The sequence below is a fragment of the Pempheris klunzingeri genome, chromosome 20 (assembly GCF_042242105.1).
Source record: "Pempheris klunzingeri isolate RE-2024b chromosome 20, fPemKlu1.hap1, whole genome shotgun sequence".
NCBI classification, from domain to species: Eukaryota; Metazoa; Chordata; class Actinopteri; order Acropomatiformes; family Pempheridae; genus Pempheris; species Pempheris klunzingeri.
In genome coordinates, this window is record NC_092031.1 from 11,377,602 (window position 1) to 11,396,446 (window position 18,845).

General features: G+C 40.2%; 1 protein-coding gene across 1 annotated transcript; it reads right to left on the reverse strand.

The window, feature by feature from the left end:
* Positions 1 to 241: 241 nt before the first annotated feature.
* Positions 242 to 9,828, reverse strand: slc4a1b (solute carrier family 4 member 1b (Diego blood group)). The gene is made up of 18 exons (XM_070851427.1): positions 9,797 to 9,828; positions 8,457 to 8,503; positions 6,813 to 6,993; positions 6,438 to 6,573; positions 4,994 to 5,066; positions 4,477 to 4,519; positions 3,922 to 4,106; positions 3,162 to 3,372; positions 2,858 to 3,061; positions 2,617 to 2,765; positions 2,332 to 2,526; positions 1,963 to 2,211; positions 1,739 to 1,828; positions 1,360 to 1,526; positions 1,030 to 1,271; positions 749 to 918; positions 453 to 626; positions 242 to 322 (listed from the first exon to the last, which is right to left on the reverse strand). The coding sequence occupies exons 3-18, from the start codon at positions 6,967 to 6,969 to the stop codon at positions 242 to 244; spliced, it is 2,526 nt and encodes an 841-aa protein (XP_070707528.1). The 5' UTR covers positions 6,970 to 6,993; positions 8,457 to 8,503; positions 9,797 to 9,828.
* Positions 9,829 to 18,845: the final 9,017 nt, after the last annotated feature.

An 18,845-nucleotide genomic window follows, 5' to 3' on the forward strand; every position in this document is an offset into this window, starting at 1 on the left:
CCTGAATGAGTGTTGAAAACTCTTAAGGAATATTTGACCAAGACAGTTTTTTGTTACAAAGATATTGATGTTATCAATGTTGATACAATAAAGATAGAAACAATACCTGCACTTTTCCTGAAAAAACAAAACAAAAACATGTTTGTGCTCACAGGTAGATGAAACATTCATTTGAGCCACATATGAAATAAATATCTTTTTGTTAAAATAAAACATTGCTGGCAGCTGTCATGGAAGACATCTACAGTGGCATTTGAGATTCACAGTACACATCCTGCCCCGGCTCCTCCTCAAATGTCACTTTGGCGTCGTCAGCATCCAACTAAAACACAACAGCCACAAAAAAATAAGAGCTTAACACACACACACACACACACTTCCATATAAACATTCAGCTATATTCCTAAGAATTATGCATTAGTCCATTGAAATGACAAGAGGTAAATACTTACACATTTAATTTCCAGGACAGTGAAGAGACGCCCGGTCATAAACATTCGTAGAGGGATGGTGAGGATGAGTATGAAGGGAAGAGCGAGGGACAGCGGACTGGACTTGACAATCCACAAAACTGCCAGGCACACGACCTGGATGGCTGTGAACAGGTGCATTCGTCCTGTGCTCACCTGTGCCCAACACGTAGAAATATTAGTTATAGATGAAATGACAAAAAATCATTTAACATCTCGTACTTGTCGCATGCTGTTTTTAAAGCACTTTAGTTGTCAAATAATCATGGGACTCCTACCCTGGTGGCGTAGGGTTCATCAGGGTGGTATTTCTTAGGGATGAGCAGAAGCAGTATACGATCCCACAGCTGGATGCCATTAAGTGATGTGACTCCCATGTAGAGAAAGATCCCAAACAAGGCCGACATGGGAATCATCTTTAAGATTGGCTCCATCAGAATTGACAGACCTTGACACAAATAGACATTCAGATAAAGGGTGGTGACCTGTGTTTTAATGATTTCCAGACATGCAGATGTAGAAAAGATACATGAAGATTGGATGGTTAGAGAGCACCTACCAACTAGCAAGGCCACCACGATACCACTGATCCTTTGCTCTAACACCTTCTCAATCACTGGTTTTGGACCTTTGCTCATGACAGTGAGGGCGTTGGCGTGGGTGACAGATCGCACCGTTGCAGCACTGAGCCACGGCACACCAAATATAGCACTGAGCCCTCCCATGCCGACTAACACCAGCAAGTCAAAGTGGAACCCAGAGCCTTTGGCCATCTTCCTCTCAGGTTTACTCACAATCAGACTGTAAACAGACAACAACAACATATGAATCAGTGTCCTGAGGCTGATAATTCAGTGAATGATACTGTTGTTGCGATATAGTGACTCACGTTGTGATCTGAGACTCCAGAAAGATCAAAATGAAGACGAGCAAGGCCGGCACACAGCATGCAAACATCAACCACACAGGGAAAGGCTTGTGCTCTCCGAAGGGGTTGATGAGCCAGCCTCTTTTGGCTGGATTGGACACCATCAGACCTTTGGGAACCACCAGTTTCTGGAAAGAAAAACTCAGCCATTTTTCTTCAAATCTATTAACACTAATGAGTGTGAAAGAACTGGTTCACAATTTGTCATTTATAGCAAGTACACCTGTTTGACAGCTTTTTTTTTTTACCATTGTTTTAAGACAGACTGGAAAAACTATGAACCACTCCTTTAAAATTTCAGTTGAATGATGCATGTTTTCAGCAGATAAACTGGGCCAACCTGAGTGTAGGTATCCTCAATGCTATAATCCACCAGAACCATGAGGAAAATGGAAATAGGCACACCAAAGTCACCAATCAAACGCCTGACCTGGTAAACGGAGATCAAAAATGTAAAAAAAAAAAAATCAATGATTTAAGAGTTTAAAACAGCTGATAAGCTGCTCATTAATAATTGGCAAAAGGTCTTTATTGACACAATCTTGGAAACATTCGCCAGCTCACCTTTCCTGGAAGAAAAGTGCCGTTCTTAAACTGCCGCAGAAAGAAAGCGATGAAGAAGCAGCCTAACATGAGGCACATGGAGAGCAGGGCTGTGTTGGGGTAAGGGGGCTTAATAGTGTTCACAATAACAGTTGTATTGCCGGTAGCATTGTCATAGATGATCATCTCTTCCACCCTTGGGTGCCAGGGATTTTCTATAGTTGCATTCAGGTGATCGTAATTCCGAATCAACGGATGGGCCTTAAAGGTCTACAGAGAAGTGAGGAGAGAGTGGATGAAAGATTATAATCTGGGTATGAGAAACAATCAGCGCCATAATCACAGGAATAAAATGAAATGAAATGTGTGAAATGGATGCCAATGGTTTACCCTCCCCAGCTTGGCAAAGGTTTCATAGATGAAGATGAGGGAGATGAGGATGGAGAAGATTTCCTGGGTGAAGCGGGAGATGAAACGCACCAGGAAGCTGCCCTCAAAGGCCACGATGACCACCACAATGATGACCAGCCACACTCCAACCCACACTCTGCCCACAATATACTCAAGGTCTTGGGACTTGCAGAACTGAATGAAGGAAACCACGGCTGAGATGAGCTCTCACCACAACCACCATCCATTTTGTTAAAGTAAAAAAAAGTATATGATTCAACATACAGCAAAGAAGGCCTCTTCAAACACCAACAGAGGACCAGAGAAACCAATGACCAGGACAGGCTGAGCAGCAACGAAGCAGAAGATGATCCCCTGAATGCTGGTGGAGATGAGGAGCTCTGGAACGCCCATCATGTTGTCCACCTTATCAGCTATAATGGCAAAGATGATGGCAAAGTATTATTATAGGATCTATCGCATGCACAAGAAATACGATATCTCTTACAAATAAATACACACATACCCAGCAGTCCTCCAAATGTGATTGCAGGAGACAGGGCGGCGAAGTAGATGAAGATGATGGCAGCGAGGACCTGGGCGTTAAGAGCATCCGTGAGGTCACTTTTGTAGTGCTGGTAGCGCCTCTTAAAGTCTCGAATCATCCCGCCAAATGGTCGACCAGTACGGGACAAGGGGTCCTCAGGTGGAGGCCCAGTAGAGATGGAGACTGGGGGAATTTAAAACCAATGTGAATAATACAAAGCTAACAAATAATTGGTTTGTTCATGTATTTGTTGTATAAAATCCATATGACTGAGAGTGCTCACCCTTGCGAGGCTTGGTGTCCAGGCGGAGAGGGGAATCAGAAGACTGGAACCTGTCCTGCAGAAGTTTCTTCTGAAAGCTGATAATCGAGGTGAGCATCGCTTCATTCTGGATCTCGGTGGGTGGGATCACAATGCTGCAGTCCATGAAGTCGGCCACGGCATCCGTCAGCTCACGGGCGCTCTTGGCCTGAAGTGCTGCCTGATTGAACACCTGGGATGGAGATAGTGGAGGGGATAATCTTATAATAATAATTCTATTCTCATTTTATTTTTGTAAAATTTTTCTTTCACCAAAGTGGAGCAGCGCCCCTAATTTCATTGTATTGCAATGACAATAAAGGCTATTATGTTCTATTCTATTCTATAATACGACCCAGATTGGAGGGTCAGGCGCCACCATTTAATACAATAAATAACTTTGGTGCAGAGTGGCAATACATTTCCACGATCTACACATTTCTTCAGCAAGTTGAACTTAGATTATACTGAATTTGAACATCCCATACAGTGGCAGGTAAAGTTGCCTCCACCACCACCAAATCATTATCAAAAACATGCAAAAGTAGTCATGTGTTTTCTACTTTAACGTGCGTCTCTACTCAGGTGTGGACTCCAGTGCAGAGGACTTGAGACCCAATTTGGACTCAGCACTTGTGAATTATGACCTTTACACTAATTCATTTTACACTGTAATTAGGTTTGAACTGTTAATGTGTCTGCTTACACATTGAGGGTCTGTAGAAAATATCAGCTAACTCACTTTGTCAGCCATGAGTGCTGCCATGGCACGGCCAGTCTCGTGGTAGTCCATGTCAGTCTTGCTGGGGCCGACCAGAACAAAGAGGAAGCGAACAGGCACTGGGGCCTCCAAGGCAGAGTCCAGAACCACCGCTTCCTTCAGACGCACAAACACAACCGTGGGCCTTTCCAGAAAGTCCAAGGCTCCTGGTTCAAGGAGACAGAAATATTATGTTGGAAAACACATCCAAATGTATACATAAAGGAAATGTGCATACAAATGTTTCTGCAGCAACAAACATACACACACATACTGTACTCCAGATAAGATAAGATAAAATAAGACAAGAGAGAGTTTATTTATCCGGCAACGGGGACATTTACTTGTTATAGCAACAGAAGAGACAGAAAAGGTGCAGAAATAAAGTGTCAGTAGCAGAATTAATGCAAAAACAAGGCATATAACAAAATATAGAAATAAATGCAAATATAAAAGAAAAAATATACATACATATAAAATATATACATGTGTGTATTGCATCAATCCTAAATGAAAACACTTCAAACACTGCCTTACCTACAAGCACCATGGAGGCCTCGACACGGTCGGATTCATTCCTCTAAAAGAACAAGACAGACATAGTGAACATCAGACTTTCCCATCCCCATCTTTAACACTATATTCAAAAAATGGTGTTTCTAAAGAGGAGCTTCACTTGAACATGACAGCAGCAGGTTTGGATAATCTATTTAAACCAAATATGTAAATTTGTAGAGAAATTACAATCCAATCATCACAGCTATGTGCAAATACTCACCTTTGCATAACATGGGCAAATATTTCAAAACTTATGACACAGCCCTTGAAACTAAGATTCACTAGGTACAATAATGAAACAAAAGCAATAAAAAATCAAAAAGGTGAATTTAGGCATCTAAAAAGAAATCCAGAGTCCTCCAAACTATTTCTCCCCTGAATGACTTTCTAAGTGGTCTGAGTCCATCTGCCGTCGTCTCACCTATATTGTGATATCAGTTTATGTTATCATCGATGACACATTGATATGGGTGATCTCATCAGTGGGAGAACTTACCCTTTCGTTGACTGAAAACTTCTGCAGGTCCCTCCCATCAGTCAGGGCTTGGCTCTCTGGGTCATCTGATTGGCTAGGGGAAGAAAACAGCATTGGTTTTTGGTAGTTATTGAGTCGGCCCGATAATGGAGCCGGGTTGGGTTAATTTTACAAAACCCTGCAGTGTAAGAGCTAAGCCAATAAAAAGTCATTACCACTGTAAGAGGTCAACAGTTTAAGAAACTGTGAGATAATGGTGAGAAAGGAGACAAATAATGGAGACAAGTAAACATGACACTGAGGGACAGTGAATGACCTAGACACACACAGAGACACACACACACACACACACACACACACACTGTGATATGATCTGTTGAAATGTAATCAGAGCATATAGGTTACAAGATATACTGTATATACTGTAAATACTGTATATGATTGGCAGATCAGTTTTGATGTTGTGTCAAGTTGTATTTTGCTTGCTATTTTTGAAATGTTGATGCTTTGGCAACATTTTTGTCAAAACCTTCATGCAAACAAAACTAACTGAATTGAATTGAACTCTTTGTTCACAAAAGCAGGCTACCACTGAGGACACTGAGGTCATCTACTAGGCAGTATTCATGGAAATTTACAATACATGAAAAAAAACATTATGCACTTCTTTTAAAAGAATAGTTTGATATTTTGAGAAATACACTTAATTGCTTCTTGCCGAGAGTTAGATGAAAAGATTGATGCCACTGTCATGTTTGTACAGTAGAAAATAAGGCTAAAGCCGGAAGCCATGCTAACTTAGCTTAGCACCAAAACCGGAAACAGGAGGAAACAGCAAGTCTGGCTCTGTTCAAAAGTGACAAAATCTTTATGCATCTGACAGTGTAGAGAAGCATTATTTAGACCAATGTGTGGAAATAACAGTCACAGGGACATTATTGAAAAGTTAAATAGCTAAAAATAAAATGTGGAACTTGCTATAATTTTTTGTGGTCAAAAAAACAATGGGACCCTTTAGACCAATGAATTCCACATTTCTAAGACAGAAAAACAAAAGAAGCTGATCAAATGACAAATTTTAGTTTTAATACAGAATCACACAATGTCTTAGTAAAATGAACATGTGCAACTGTTTTAAATTATGCAGTTTTCATTAAATACTTCACCCCACTGAACAAAATTCTGACAAAACAATGTTCAGTACATCCTTTTAGAGAGACCAGAGTTAACTACAGTACACACCGGTCACCTTTAATAAAGACTACAGCAGACAGGCAGAGTGGTTTGGTGGTCAGAGATGGTGTTTCATAATTACAGGTTTGATCTCCACAATAGCTACGTGTTCTGTTCAACTTTCTCTGAGCGAGTTACTGAAACATTGAGCCTTAGACAACAGCATCAGCTGAAAACCTCAATGTAGGTCATTCATGTTTGAGTCACTGTTAGGTGATGTCTTGGAGGATACCTGCGGTTTTGAAGCAGAGATTTCAGCACTCCGTCCCGGTCTCCAGGTCTGATCTCCTTCTTGTTAACCATTTCGCTGACCATCTTCTCGGAGATGCTGGCCAGGGTCTGCTCTTCACAGTCGAAAATCGTCACGCCTTGATGAAGGAACATGTTGGAGAATATTCAGAGATGATCACAGGGAGGACAGCAGTGGTTTGGTTGTGGTTTAAGGGGAGGTTCAGAGCATCAAAGTATACTTAAAGTGGCAGATTAAAAGTACTCATTGCGTGTCAATGTTTAAGCATCACTTACGTATCGCAGCTGGTAAAAGTGAAGCTGAGTTTAAATCATCAGTAATAAAGATAGACACGGGTGAGTAAAAAGTGGCACTGACCTGTGTTCAGGGTGCGTCGGAGCTGGATGAGGCTCTTGAAGGTGAGGTATGAGATGTTTGAGGATGCCCACACCCCGGCCTGAGGGTCGAAGCTCTCCTCGTAGCTCCCCCATCGGCCCGTCTCCTGCCAGTAGGTCTGCTGCTTCTGGTCCTTCATTAGCTCCCTCAGCTCCACGTACCTCTGAAGGCACAGAGAGAAAACAGACAACCACCAGCTAATATGAACATGACACAGACACAAGCATGCTTGTGTGTGTGTGAGACAAAGAATGAAAATCAGAGTCAAGGCAGGTGGATGAATTAAACTCACACCTCCCACAAGCACAGCGTAAAGCGTGTGGGGAGGAATTGTGGCTTCACTGACCACTTCCTACTTGTCAGTGTGAGTCACTGTAAGTGAATTATGGGAGGAAATCTCTGAATACTTTGTTTCTATCCTACCTGAATTAGAGGGAAAGTGGAAATTCGATTATCAAGTTGTGTTTCTATTTAGTACCTTTATGGTATTTTTAGGTTAGATTATAGATTATCTTGCAGTTGTTTATTCTGTTGTCGAAGCCTCACGAGCTTCAACTGAAGTTTAGATATAACTTTCAACTATTTCAAAGTACGTAAATGGTAATGGTAAATGGTCTGTATTTGTATAGCGCCTTTCTTGTTATTCCATTCCATTCACACATCATTCATACAGGAGGAATGTAATTTGGAGGAGACTATTCTTTCATACTCATTCACACACTGAAGCCATGCTTCAGGAGCACGTTGACCCATAGGAGCTGGGGATGGAACCCCCAACCTTCTGAGTGAAGAACGACCCACTCTACCACTGAGCCACAGCCACCCCGTATGTGGTTGTTGTCTAGAAAAAATACCTTTTATAAAAAAGGACTTAGACTTAACGAATAACGAAGGAAATCAGAGAGAAATGGTAACATTTGATGAAACAGGTTCAGTGGACAGGGCTGATAAAAACAGGAAAAGATGAGTTTTAGGAAGCGATTTAAAAGATGGCTTGTTACTGTTGTTACTGTGTATGTGATGTTACTATTTACATTTCTATTTTAGGTATTTGGTTTAATCTGTTATCAAGAGTAACTTGCAATGAGCTCAACAATAGGAGACAGAAAGGCCAAGAAAAATCACTCCTCTGTTTGGACTTAATGAATTTTTCTGAACATGTAGCCTTCAGCTATCGGTAAAGAGAACAATAGAGATATCATTTTGTCTCATGGTCGCTGATAGAGAGAGCCTCTCATCAGTGCAGGATTAGATAAAATCAAGCTCATGCTTCACTACTTTCCAAAAACACTGATGATATTTTGGGTGTTGTTTTCCACTGCAGCGGCCTGGACTACCTTCTGTCGCCTTCTTGGCACCAGCGGTCTGGATATGGATCAGACGAACATGGAAAGGTGATGTCTTTGTGACTTAGACTTTGTGTCTATAAGGTAAACATGGTGGTTGTCCCACCTCAACAACCAGCGGGCTCCAGGCTCTGGGCCACTGCTGGTCTCTGGTGTGGATATGAATGACAGCTTGCCCTGGACATGTTTGGACTATCAATACATGTCGGGTGCCTGAAATGGATATAGTGAGTGTGTGAGTGAGCATGTGTGTGTGTGTGTGTGTGTGCGGACCCCTTACCTGACACTCTGCACTGGGGTTTGCGTTGGTGTTGATGTTCCGGGCAGCTGGAATAGACACAATGGACAGTTTTTCGACAATACAACATTAAATGAGGATATGTTCCCCGTTTTATTTTTGAAGTCATTTTCATACACATTTCATACACATTCACAAAGTTTGACTATAATCCAAAAATAATGAGGTTCATCTTAACTTTGCTTGTTCAAAGATTTGCTTGAAAGTAAAAGTAAATGAGCTGAATGAATAGATAAGATTTGAGTTGTATGGGAGATATGGATTGTGTCTGTAGCTGGCAGATGGCTTCAGTCTTATGTAAGGTATCTCCAGAGTGTCCATTTTATCTCTGATTGGACCGGAGCGCTGAAGTTGTCTGTGACAACAATATGATTTATTTCCAAAACACAGATGAGCAAAGGGGTGGAAGATTCAGATTAGACTGACTAGACACTGTCTACAATCCATCTGTGTGTCATCACACACACATTTCATCATCATTGTTGGAAGTTCTTAAATGTACATTTAACAAATAAACATAATCCTATATGAGTGGGTGTAAGTGTAATGCACACACACTGGTGCATGTGTCTGCAAATATATCTTTGCAGACCAATTTGCATTAGGATGACAATATATTTGTAACTTTATCGATTATATGTTTATGCATCTACACACATGTGCACTTACATATCTATTGATGTTTTAAAAGAGTTGCGTGTGTTTAATTTGCAAAAAATCATCAATATGCTAACTATGAATTTTAAATCCTAAGGCAAATATGACAACACTTGCAAATATTTTCTTACAGATTGCAGAATTTTTGAGCGTGTTTCTGAGCTCAAACGCAAGTCAGGCCTTCTTTTAATTCTCCTGAACTTTTGAGAAATTTGAGCAACAAACTTGCTCACTTTATGTATGATATTAACTGTATCTGCTGTGTAGTCTTGAGGATGTTTTGCCTCTCAAACTTTGGTTCTACTGACTGGTGTGTCACCCCATGACTGAACACCTCCTTTACTTGCATTTTATAATGAATCAAAATTTTTCCCTTCAGTTGTTATTACATTATTAAGGCATGAAATCTGGGTTTGCAAACTTTGTGGTTTGTGCATAATTTCTGAGTAAAACTAAAAGAAAATTCCTGCACAAGTCATCCTCCTGCAGCACTAGAAGACATCGTCAGAAGACAATAATGATAATACTAATAATAGTAATGATAATAATAATAGTATGTGTGCCATTTCAGAGAAGTGCCCAGTTTTCATGCTTTAAAGTTACAGCTTTACTTGCATTATTGCACAAATCCCATTCATAAGTGTAGCAGGAAAGGTGACACTTACCTCCAGCAGGTGCTTGCCAAGCTGACAGCAGTGACAAGTGACTGACCCCAGAATGGCAAAAAAGCGTGACTTTATAAACACCCCCTCTTTAAAGCTGAGTCTGTGTGTATGTGTTGATGCATGCTGTCTGATAAAGGGTGGGACTAATACATGCATGCACACACACGGTCATACACACTCTAATTCTCTCTGAAACACACCACATCCAACAAAGTAATGTGTTCTGGTCTCACCCATAATATTGATAGTAAATACAGTGGCTCGGTATGCACGCTGTCGCACTGTGTCATTATCCAACCAGCATCTTATCACATTTAATGTCCTTGTTTGGAGGACAACAAAGGCTTGGATTACACTGCCAGGCCTGTTTGCTCACCTTCAACATCACGTGGATAGAGGGAGAAACTTTGGATGAAGGTGGACAACATCTCGTATCTGTCTGTTGCCTGAAACAGAGGCCTAAGACATGATATTTTTTCAAGCACACTATTTGTCAGCTACACATTGAACCCCTTGGCAAAAAAGCAGAGTTACTGTGACTATGACTAACCTGCTGTTCACCCTTAAGAGTAAAAGAAACCGACAACATTCATCCACATGGAAACCCATCCTTTGGTGACATTTGGATGTTCCATTCATGAAAAGGTTATTCCAGTGATGGAGTATTGCACCCTCTTAAAGGCGGAGGACTCTCAGGAGACCAATTTAACACAAAATGGTGAAAACAGAAGCAGCCAAGGGCATCATATCCTGACTTTTAATTCCCTGTTTGACTCAAGATCCAAACCCAACGGATCTGATCTTACCCATAATGCAGTTTTCAGTTTTTGTAATATATGCACGTTTTTCACATTTTTCCACACTTTCACATCCCGTAAATAACCAGTTATTTACAATAATATTTAAATCATAATCAAAATTCTCACTTGCTCCAAAATTATTGTTCCCCTTAGTTTTGTTTTTTAATGTAAGTGCTAGAACAAAATTACACAGGCTATATTATAAACTATATGTATAAAATGTATTTAACAATTCACAATGCTGCTTGATTTTTCTAGACCATCTACAGCTGGTAAATGCCCACATCTTCCAAACTTCACAGTTTAGTAATGCAAGCTTTTTTAAACATGTAGTCAGACACCAGCTGACATTACTAAAATAACATTACTTGAATCATTTTCTCAGATTTTGCAAAGCTCCTCCAGAGTCACCAAGGACATCATACACCTGTTTATACACCTGTGTCACAGGCTTTATAGTGTACTTTTGTGTGTAATTCCTTTAATTTAAAAAAATCTAAAATGATCTCTGGACTCTGACGCCCTTAATCCAGCATGGGTGTACATGTGTGTACATTTTCATTTCCCATCCTGACCAGAGCAAATCAGAGGCCATTGTATCCCAAAATCCCCCAAGTGTATTTGCTGTTGATAAGTCAACAGTAATGGTAATTACCTGTAACACATAGCAACGTGTCACTCATCCTTAAAAACAGCCAACAAAGGACAAAGTCATAGATGACAGTGTTTCACTGTGTCTCTTCTCATATCTCATATCTCAGTGACTGTATTATTTCCTCTGCATGTGCCTGCAGATATCGAATAACACCCGTGTATACAAGCCAGAGAGTATTACAGCTTTACACCTTTACATCTTCAGGATCTCTTTGATCTCTAAGCAGTGGTTGTAAGTTCACCTAAATCGGACAAAAATCTTGAATGATCTTGTGTTTTTGAGGTATCAAGCATTAAACTTTCACTGTCGATGTTTGCCAGTTTGTCAATGTCCTGCTTGTCAGAAATGTCTGTGCTCTGTGGTGGAAGAACTATTCAAATACTTTAATCAAGTAAAAGTTTATTGTACATATCTAAACTTATCATCGTATTTGGTAGCATAGGATCTGGTTTACCCCAGTACAGTATAATTAAACAGGCAAAATGTGAAGTATGTACTTATTCTGCCCATATACAGTAATGAACTGTAATTCAACAAATGCAGCAGTGTTTAGTATACAGTACATGCATTGAAACTGTATGAACGGTAGATAGAGGAAACTAGTAGCAGCTTATCATTTGTGACCATTTGTGAGCAGAAATTTGTTAAAATTGGTTATTTTGTTCAGTTTTACGTTTGTAGGTTGTGATGAAAGATAATAAAAGATATTGATTATATATATTTATGTTCAGTTTTCAATTTCCAGATCAAAATATGACAAGACACACAAGAACCCGACTCAAGCTGCCATAATAACAATTATTAGATTTAACAAATCAAATTTATCCTGAGAAATCAATAATCAATCAATAAATAGTTTTACCTGTGGAGAGTTTTTCCAAATGGTGTTAACTTCACTTTGTCGACAATGTGACAAACAACAGTGGAAACCACCCAACCACGGTGCCCCTTTTCAGAACTTAATATGACCCGCTGATTAGTGGTCAGCATGTTCAGGAGTCATTTATCATTTGCTGTTCAGACTAAACTGACCTCAGAACAGTGTTTTAAAAGGGGCCAGCGCTCACCAGTAACCCAGCCCTCCCTCACTTGGACAGAAGCAAGATAAGAGCTGTCCAGAGGTGCAGGGATGCTATCAGCCATCCACATCTGGCTCACACAAGAGGCTCCTACTGAAGATGACCTCTCCCTGAGCCCCCACCACACCCAGCCCGAGGGTCACAGGTACAGAGGATGCTCTTCACAAAAATGAGAGTTGTGAGAGTAATAATAGCCACCACGTGTATAAGTGTAGTGAGGCTGACAGAAGGGGGTTAAATGGGATGTGTGGCATTCATCATTTGAGTGATTTGACTCTTTCCCTGAGGAGCCAGGTGATCGTGGCGGATTCGTCAATTCAAGTCCAGTGGGAGGGATCTGACACTGAGATTTGAGGAAGATGAGCTGTAACTGGCACCTTGGTGGTTGCTCTGTGTGCACAGTGCTGATACGCCGACTCACAGGGTTATTTTAAGAATAGACTGATAACATTGCAGTGAAGAGGCTTAATCTACTGACTGTATTACAGCAGGCCTGAATGAGAACAAAGGCCGCTGGAGATCATCACATGAACTAATTTATCTGTAAAATGGCAAAACCAAGAGTGCAAAAAACTATGTGCTCATGAGGTCAAAGTTTTGAGGTAATTGTACTTGAAGTATTTACATTTTATGACAAAACTTATCATAAAGTATCTCGCCTTCAAACAACATTTTTATTATACTTTTCAACATAAACAGACCGATCCAACAATAACAACAACAACAACACACAGTCACTGACACAATGACTTCAATCCAAGATATATGATGCTCAAAGCAGAAAATATCAAAGACAGATGCAGAGAAACATTTGGGGGAAACATACAAATGGGAAGAAAGATTAAAAAATCATTCAATTCTGAAAATATAAATGTATGATAAAAGATACAAATATACAATATATATGATCGAAAAATAAGAAAAACAAAAACATTAAAACACAATTTAAAAGGAATCCATTAATACAATAAATCATTCCTTTTAATACAATATTTACAAATCTTTTAGCATTATATTGTATGATGTCCAAGTCTTAAAAAAAATCCTATGTTGTACCATAAAATCTGTATGTTAGATGCTCATTTGGTATTCTCTCAAATATTACCTTCCACAGTTGTAATAATTCGTCTATACTTTGACTCAAGGAAAAAAAAGATAATTTGTATAGCATAAAGATGCCTCACAATGCTGAAATCAGTTCCTGCAGTATGTTTCACATGGCTGCATTCTTTAATCTGTCGACAGATGGAGCCAAAGACTTCAGCTCTAACAGAAAAATACAAGATAGAGAGCTGGCGTCACATTGCTAGACCCAAAGGCAGACACATGATGCAGCAGAAAGGGTTAAAAAAGAAGTTTTCTAGTTTAGGATCAATCCTACATTTGGTCGCAGACATGCAGGCAAGATCAGACACACTCGAGAGTCCATAAACCAGCAAGCAGGAAGCAGCAGGGAGTGAGAGGGGGAAACATGTAGGAGGCAGGCAGGAATGGCTGGCAGCCAGGCGGCACTATGGCTAAAAAAAACATCTGGAAAACTCGTCTATTAAAGAGTCGAAAAGCAGCAGCTGTGCAGACAGGAGGCTGATGACAAGAGATGTCAGGTGATCAATGACTGAGCGTGGGTGGGTGAGGCACGAGTGGATAACATACTGTAATGTATACCTGGATATCTCAGTATGATGGAAAGGGAGATTTTCACCACACTCTTCTGTTGTTTTTTCAATTACATTCTTCGTAAAGGGTTTGTAATTGTAACTAATGGTTTTCAGAGCAAAATAGCAAAATAGATTTTCATCTTAAGATAGCAAAATGAGAAACTGAAACTGTCACACAAAGCATAACTATACCATATGAAGCAATTACTTATTAACCATCAATGATAACCCCCAATGAAATACGCCTCATTAGAAACTGACACCCTGCACACGACTAAAATGAGGTCACATGAGGTTTATTGGTTTGGGGAAATGTTATGTATTGACCAAAGTACTCGCATATATCCTTTTTTCAAAGAACAGATTTTTGTTATAATTAACAGCATTTGTGTGTGTGTTTTAACAGCTGTGATCTCTGACAGGATGTTGGTCTCCAGCTCAGCAGGGGGCAGCATTGTTTCAGTCACAGCCAAATCAATGAGCAAGAGGTTGTTCATGCAGTTTCATGTAGAAATGATAGAGATGATTTGGGCTGTATTTCCTTTATTGTATACAAAACTAATATTCTAACTTTGAGGTCAGTTTGTTGCCACAACATTTTCACTCTCAGTGTCATTTCTCAGACACTTTTGATTTTATACATGGTTTCAAACATAAAAGTAATCAAATCTATGAATCCAAAAAGTTGTAAAAATGACATATTAAATTTAAATCTATTTGATAGATCCTTAGGTTCACTGCTTCAGCTTTTATACAGTACAACACAAACATCTGAATTCAGCAGGTTATACTGTGCCTGTCGATGCCTGTGTTTGCCTCATATCAGCCAAATCTGTGCGTCTCTGAATCTGAATGCATATGAATAATGGGCTGCATTGACGTTCAGAAGCCTGAGGCTCATTTTTAGGCCAGTGCGTTAAACTGAACTGTGGCTTCCAAAAATCTGATCAATACAAAGGCCCGTTCACTACCCCACACCCGCCCCTCCTTCCAAAAAAAGTCCCTTCAACATGTGCTGAACATCAATCCATCTCCCGAGAAACAAAAACAAACTTTCACATCAATACTTATTACTGACCCAGTGGCAACAAGCAAACATGCTTTTACACAAACGTAGGGAAGTGCAGATATGATGGTACACACATGCAGGATATGAGCACACACACACACACACACACACACACACACACACACACACACACACACACACACACACACACACACTTGACCATGACGCTGACATTGTGGAGCTCGCGTTGTCTCTGGGTTCAAGGCACAGTTGAAAGGTCGTATCACAAATTCTTCATGAGGAGAGGCACATTCATTCATTCATTCATTCATTCATTCATTCATTCCAAGAAATTGTTGAAATGTACCTCATCTCATTAAATAAATCAACAATGAGTTGATTCTGAGCAGGATAAATGTGCAAAGAAAATCTGAATAACTTTTAGATACTCTACAAGATTAAAAAGAGGACATCGAACAACTTAATGTTATTTATTTTGGCTGTGAGATGTGGCGAACAGAGGCTGGAGCGGAGGGCGTACTGTAAAGGGAGAAAAAAGTGGACAGACAGATGAGATCAATAAAGCACAGATGAGGGAGTCCCACGGGAAGAAGCTGGGTTCGTAGCCATCTGGCCCGTCCCAGGTTCACTCGTTTCGTCCCCAGAGCAGACACACAATGAAATTAAGGACATCTGCATCAGCTCACCAGCCTGAGTCCTTATTGCACATAATGATGCTTGTTTCTTTTTCATCTTCTAAGTTGTTTACCAAATACAGTCCATAACAGGAGTGCACCGTCAGCACCGCTGGACTCTAAAGGCTCTCTAAACACAACATGATATCACTCTCATGCCAGTTATTGGTGTGAGTGCTCTCTGAGTAATTTAAGGGCTTCCTTGGCTCGTCATACGATGCCTCTCCATCTATTACAGTACATTAGAAGGAAAGCTTGCATCGAGACTGTGGATCACATTGCCAGTGCTGTTTGTGCTCCTCTGTTGCTGTTGGTGTATGAGTGACAGGTGGTCTCCTCTTCAGGTCAGTGCTGGTGGAAAGAAAAACAACTTTCACATGAGGAAGATGTATACATGAGTGTGCATGGGAGATATGATCATAAAATGGAAACATGGGACATGGAAAGCTTAAAATGCCTGAGACAGATGTAGACTTACACACACTTTTTTCTGCAGGACCAGCCACCTGGAACTGAATGCTTTTCTCGGAACCTGAGATCGGACAGTGAACGTCTCCTGGACCACCCAACCTCTGTTCACTCACTGGTGACAGATGGTCACTGTGTGTGTGTGTGTGTGTGTGTGTGTCTTTGTGTCCATGTACTTGCAACTGTGTGCATGTGACAAAATAGATGCATTTTTGTTTTCACATGTACATTTCATAAAACTTTCCAATGAACAAACAAGTGAATGCACAGAATTTCGGTTCCAAAAATAATGCAGACCTCCAAATTTTATCTTGTTTGGCTGTCTAAGTTCCCTATAACTTCTTATGGCGCTTGCTAAGTTTTTACCGAAGGTAATATTATATACATTTGATTTGGGAAAGGAGCATTAAAGGTAGGGTATGCAACATATTTTAAAAACAGTTTATGTCATATTTGTTGAGCCTGACAGAAATCAAAAATGTATCGGTTTGACAAAAAGAGAAAAAAACCTGTCTGTGGCTGTACAAGGCCTTTATAAAGCTCATGCAATCATTTAATTTGGCCCAAATGAAATGAAATGTCTGTCCACCTATGTATCTACGAACTTGTGGACACTTTGCCCGTGAACTCTTTTTGCATGACCAGAGTCGTCCACAATGCTAGGTAGTCTTATTGCTAAAGCTAGAAAGCTACAGAAGAAACAAAAGACAGGGTGGGATTTTTTTTCGGTTGGATGCTTTCAAAACCTAGTAACTCTTTTTAGGTTCTCCAAATGTTGCTGACATTGCCTTTAAAAATCACTACTCACTCAACATGGTTATAAAAAGGACTCCTCACTGTAACACAGAAGCCAATTCATGTAAAATGAAGACACATAAATTTTTTGCATTTTGAAAAAAAAAACAACTATTCATGTTCTTATTCAGTAGGCGAGACTACTGCAATATTGTCTTCAATGATCTTAGTAAAAAATCAACTAGGCAACTGCAGTAGAACGCTGCGGCCAGAGTCCTCATCAACCGCAACAAGGTAGAGCACATCACACCGGTCATTAAATCTCTCCGCTGGCTTCCAGTGTGCCGAAGGATAGATTTTAAAATTACTGTTACATACTTATAAAGCACTAAATGGTCATGGGACCAAATACATTTTTAATTTACTTTTAAGAGACATCCAGACCTCTCAGGTCATCTGGTGCCGGTCTACTCAGTGTTCCCAGGATCAAAACTAAGCAGCTTTTAGTTTCTACGGTACCTATTGAACAAGCTTCACGAACACCTAAAGTCTGCTAAAACTGTCAGCTCCTTTAAATCAGGCCTTAAAACATTACTGTTTACTGTTGACTGTGCTGTCATTGTAAGTGGTCTTCATGCCATTGCAGCAATCAAAAAACAACATCTGAAGAGTGACTTCAGGAATAATAACTTCATGAATGACAGGGGCCAAGCTGAAAATTAGATTAGTCTATTTTGGCCAATACAAGTGACTCTGAAATGGATTTTCGTTCTGTCTGTCTGCTCCTCTCTCTCTTTGCATTCATGCATTATTTATCCAGCCATAGCAACCCAGCTTCCTCTTTCCGTCCTCATCCGCTGCCCCCATGTCCCTCCACTGTCCTCTGTCCTTATACGATCTATATAAATCACTGTCTCATCAAGACGATACAGGTGGAAACATCATTCTTTCATCTTAAAAACAAATAAAAGTCAGATAACACTCACAGAGATCAGTTTATACAGAGAGATAAACACCTGCCATGTTTGAGGAACTGGTTAAACTAGGGGTGACATTTATTATCACACTAGGAATCATATTGTATGAGCACCAACTAGTTCAGTGCCCGTTAGCATATCACATGTTTGGACATATACAGTGAACTGTAAGTGTGAAAGAGATGAGATACAAGATACTATTTTGCCGTGGGGACATTTGATTTGTGAAGACCGTGCAGAAACTTGACAGACTGTCACAGTTCTCTTGTAACCCTCAGAAAAAACATTGTCAATGCTTTAAACCAACCTGTTCTTCTGTGCACCACACACTGAACAGGGTGACATGTATAGTCATGATTTGAAGTAGAACATGACGTGCTCCCTATTTCATAACAGGCAACCATTTGGCCTCTGGTGTAATTCAAAAGGAAATCGGCTCTTCTTATGTATAAAGGCAGCAGTGTGATCCCATGATTCCACTTAACTCCCAAGATAACAGAAATTGTCTAATGGCAACACAGTATAGCTAATGTAGACCTCAGACTGTGAAGTGATGGGATTAGGGATTCAGGGGTAGTAACAACATCACACTCTGATTAAAAGTTTGCTTTTCCTTTAGTTGTTGTCTGTATGCTGTTGCAGCAAGTGCCAGTGGATGTATAGCTGTGTGCATCTCATGTTTCTGGGTTAAAGGTGCATTCACACAATCTATAATAGGAAGTAAAACAAGGTCAGTTCAGTGCTTCGGAGAGACAAAGTAGCAAGAGAGCACTGTGATGGATCTCTAGCAGTTTCAGAAGATGTTCTTGTCTTGGTTGCAGTGTGACTTGGCAAGGCCCAGACTGTTCACCACATGCTAAAAGGGCAATTTACGCACGACTTAATTTGTCAGATGATAAAAATGTAAGGTGGTTGGTTTGACCGACTCAGCAAGAAGAAGCTGTTAAAGGGAGTGCAAGTTCGTGTGTGTGTG

Coding starts and splice junctions, on each gene's coding strand:
- slc4a1b (XM_070851427.1), bottom strand. CDS start 6,969: ATGAAGGACCAGAAGCAGCAGACCTACTGGCAGGAGACGGGCCGATGG. Junction 4,520..4,993: donor AGTTTTCAGTCAACGAAAGG/GTAAGTTCTCCC, acceptor TTGTTCTTTTAG/AGGAATGAATCCGACCGTGT. Junction 3,062..3,161: donor GGACACCAAGCCTCGCAAGG/GTGAGCACTCTC, acceptor AAATTCCCCCAG/TCTCCATCTCTACTGGGCCT.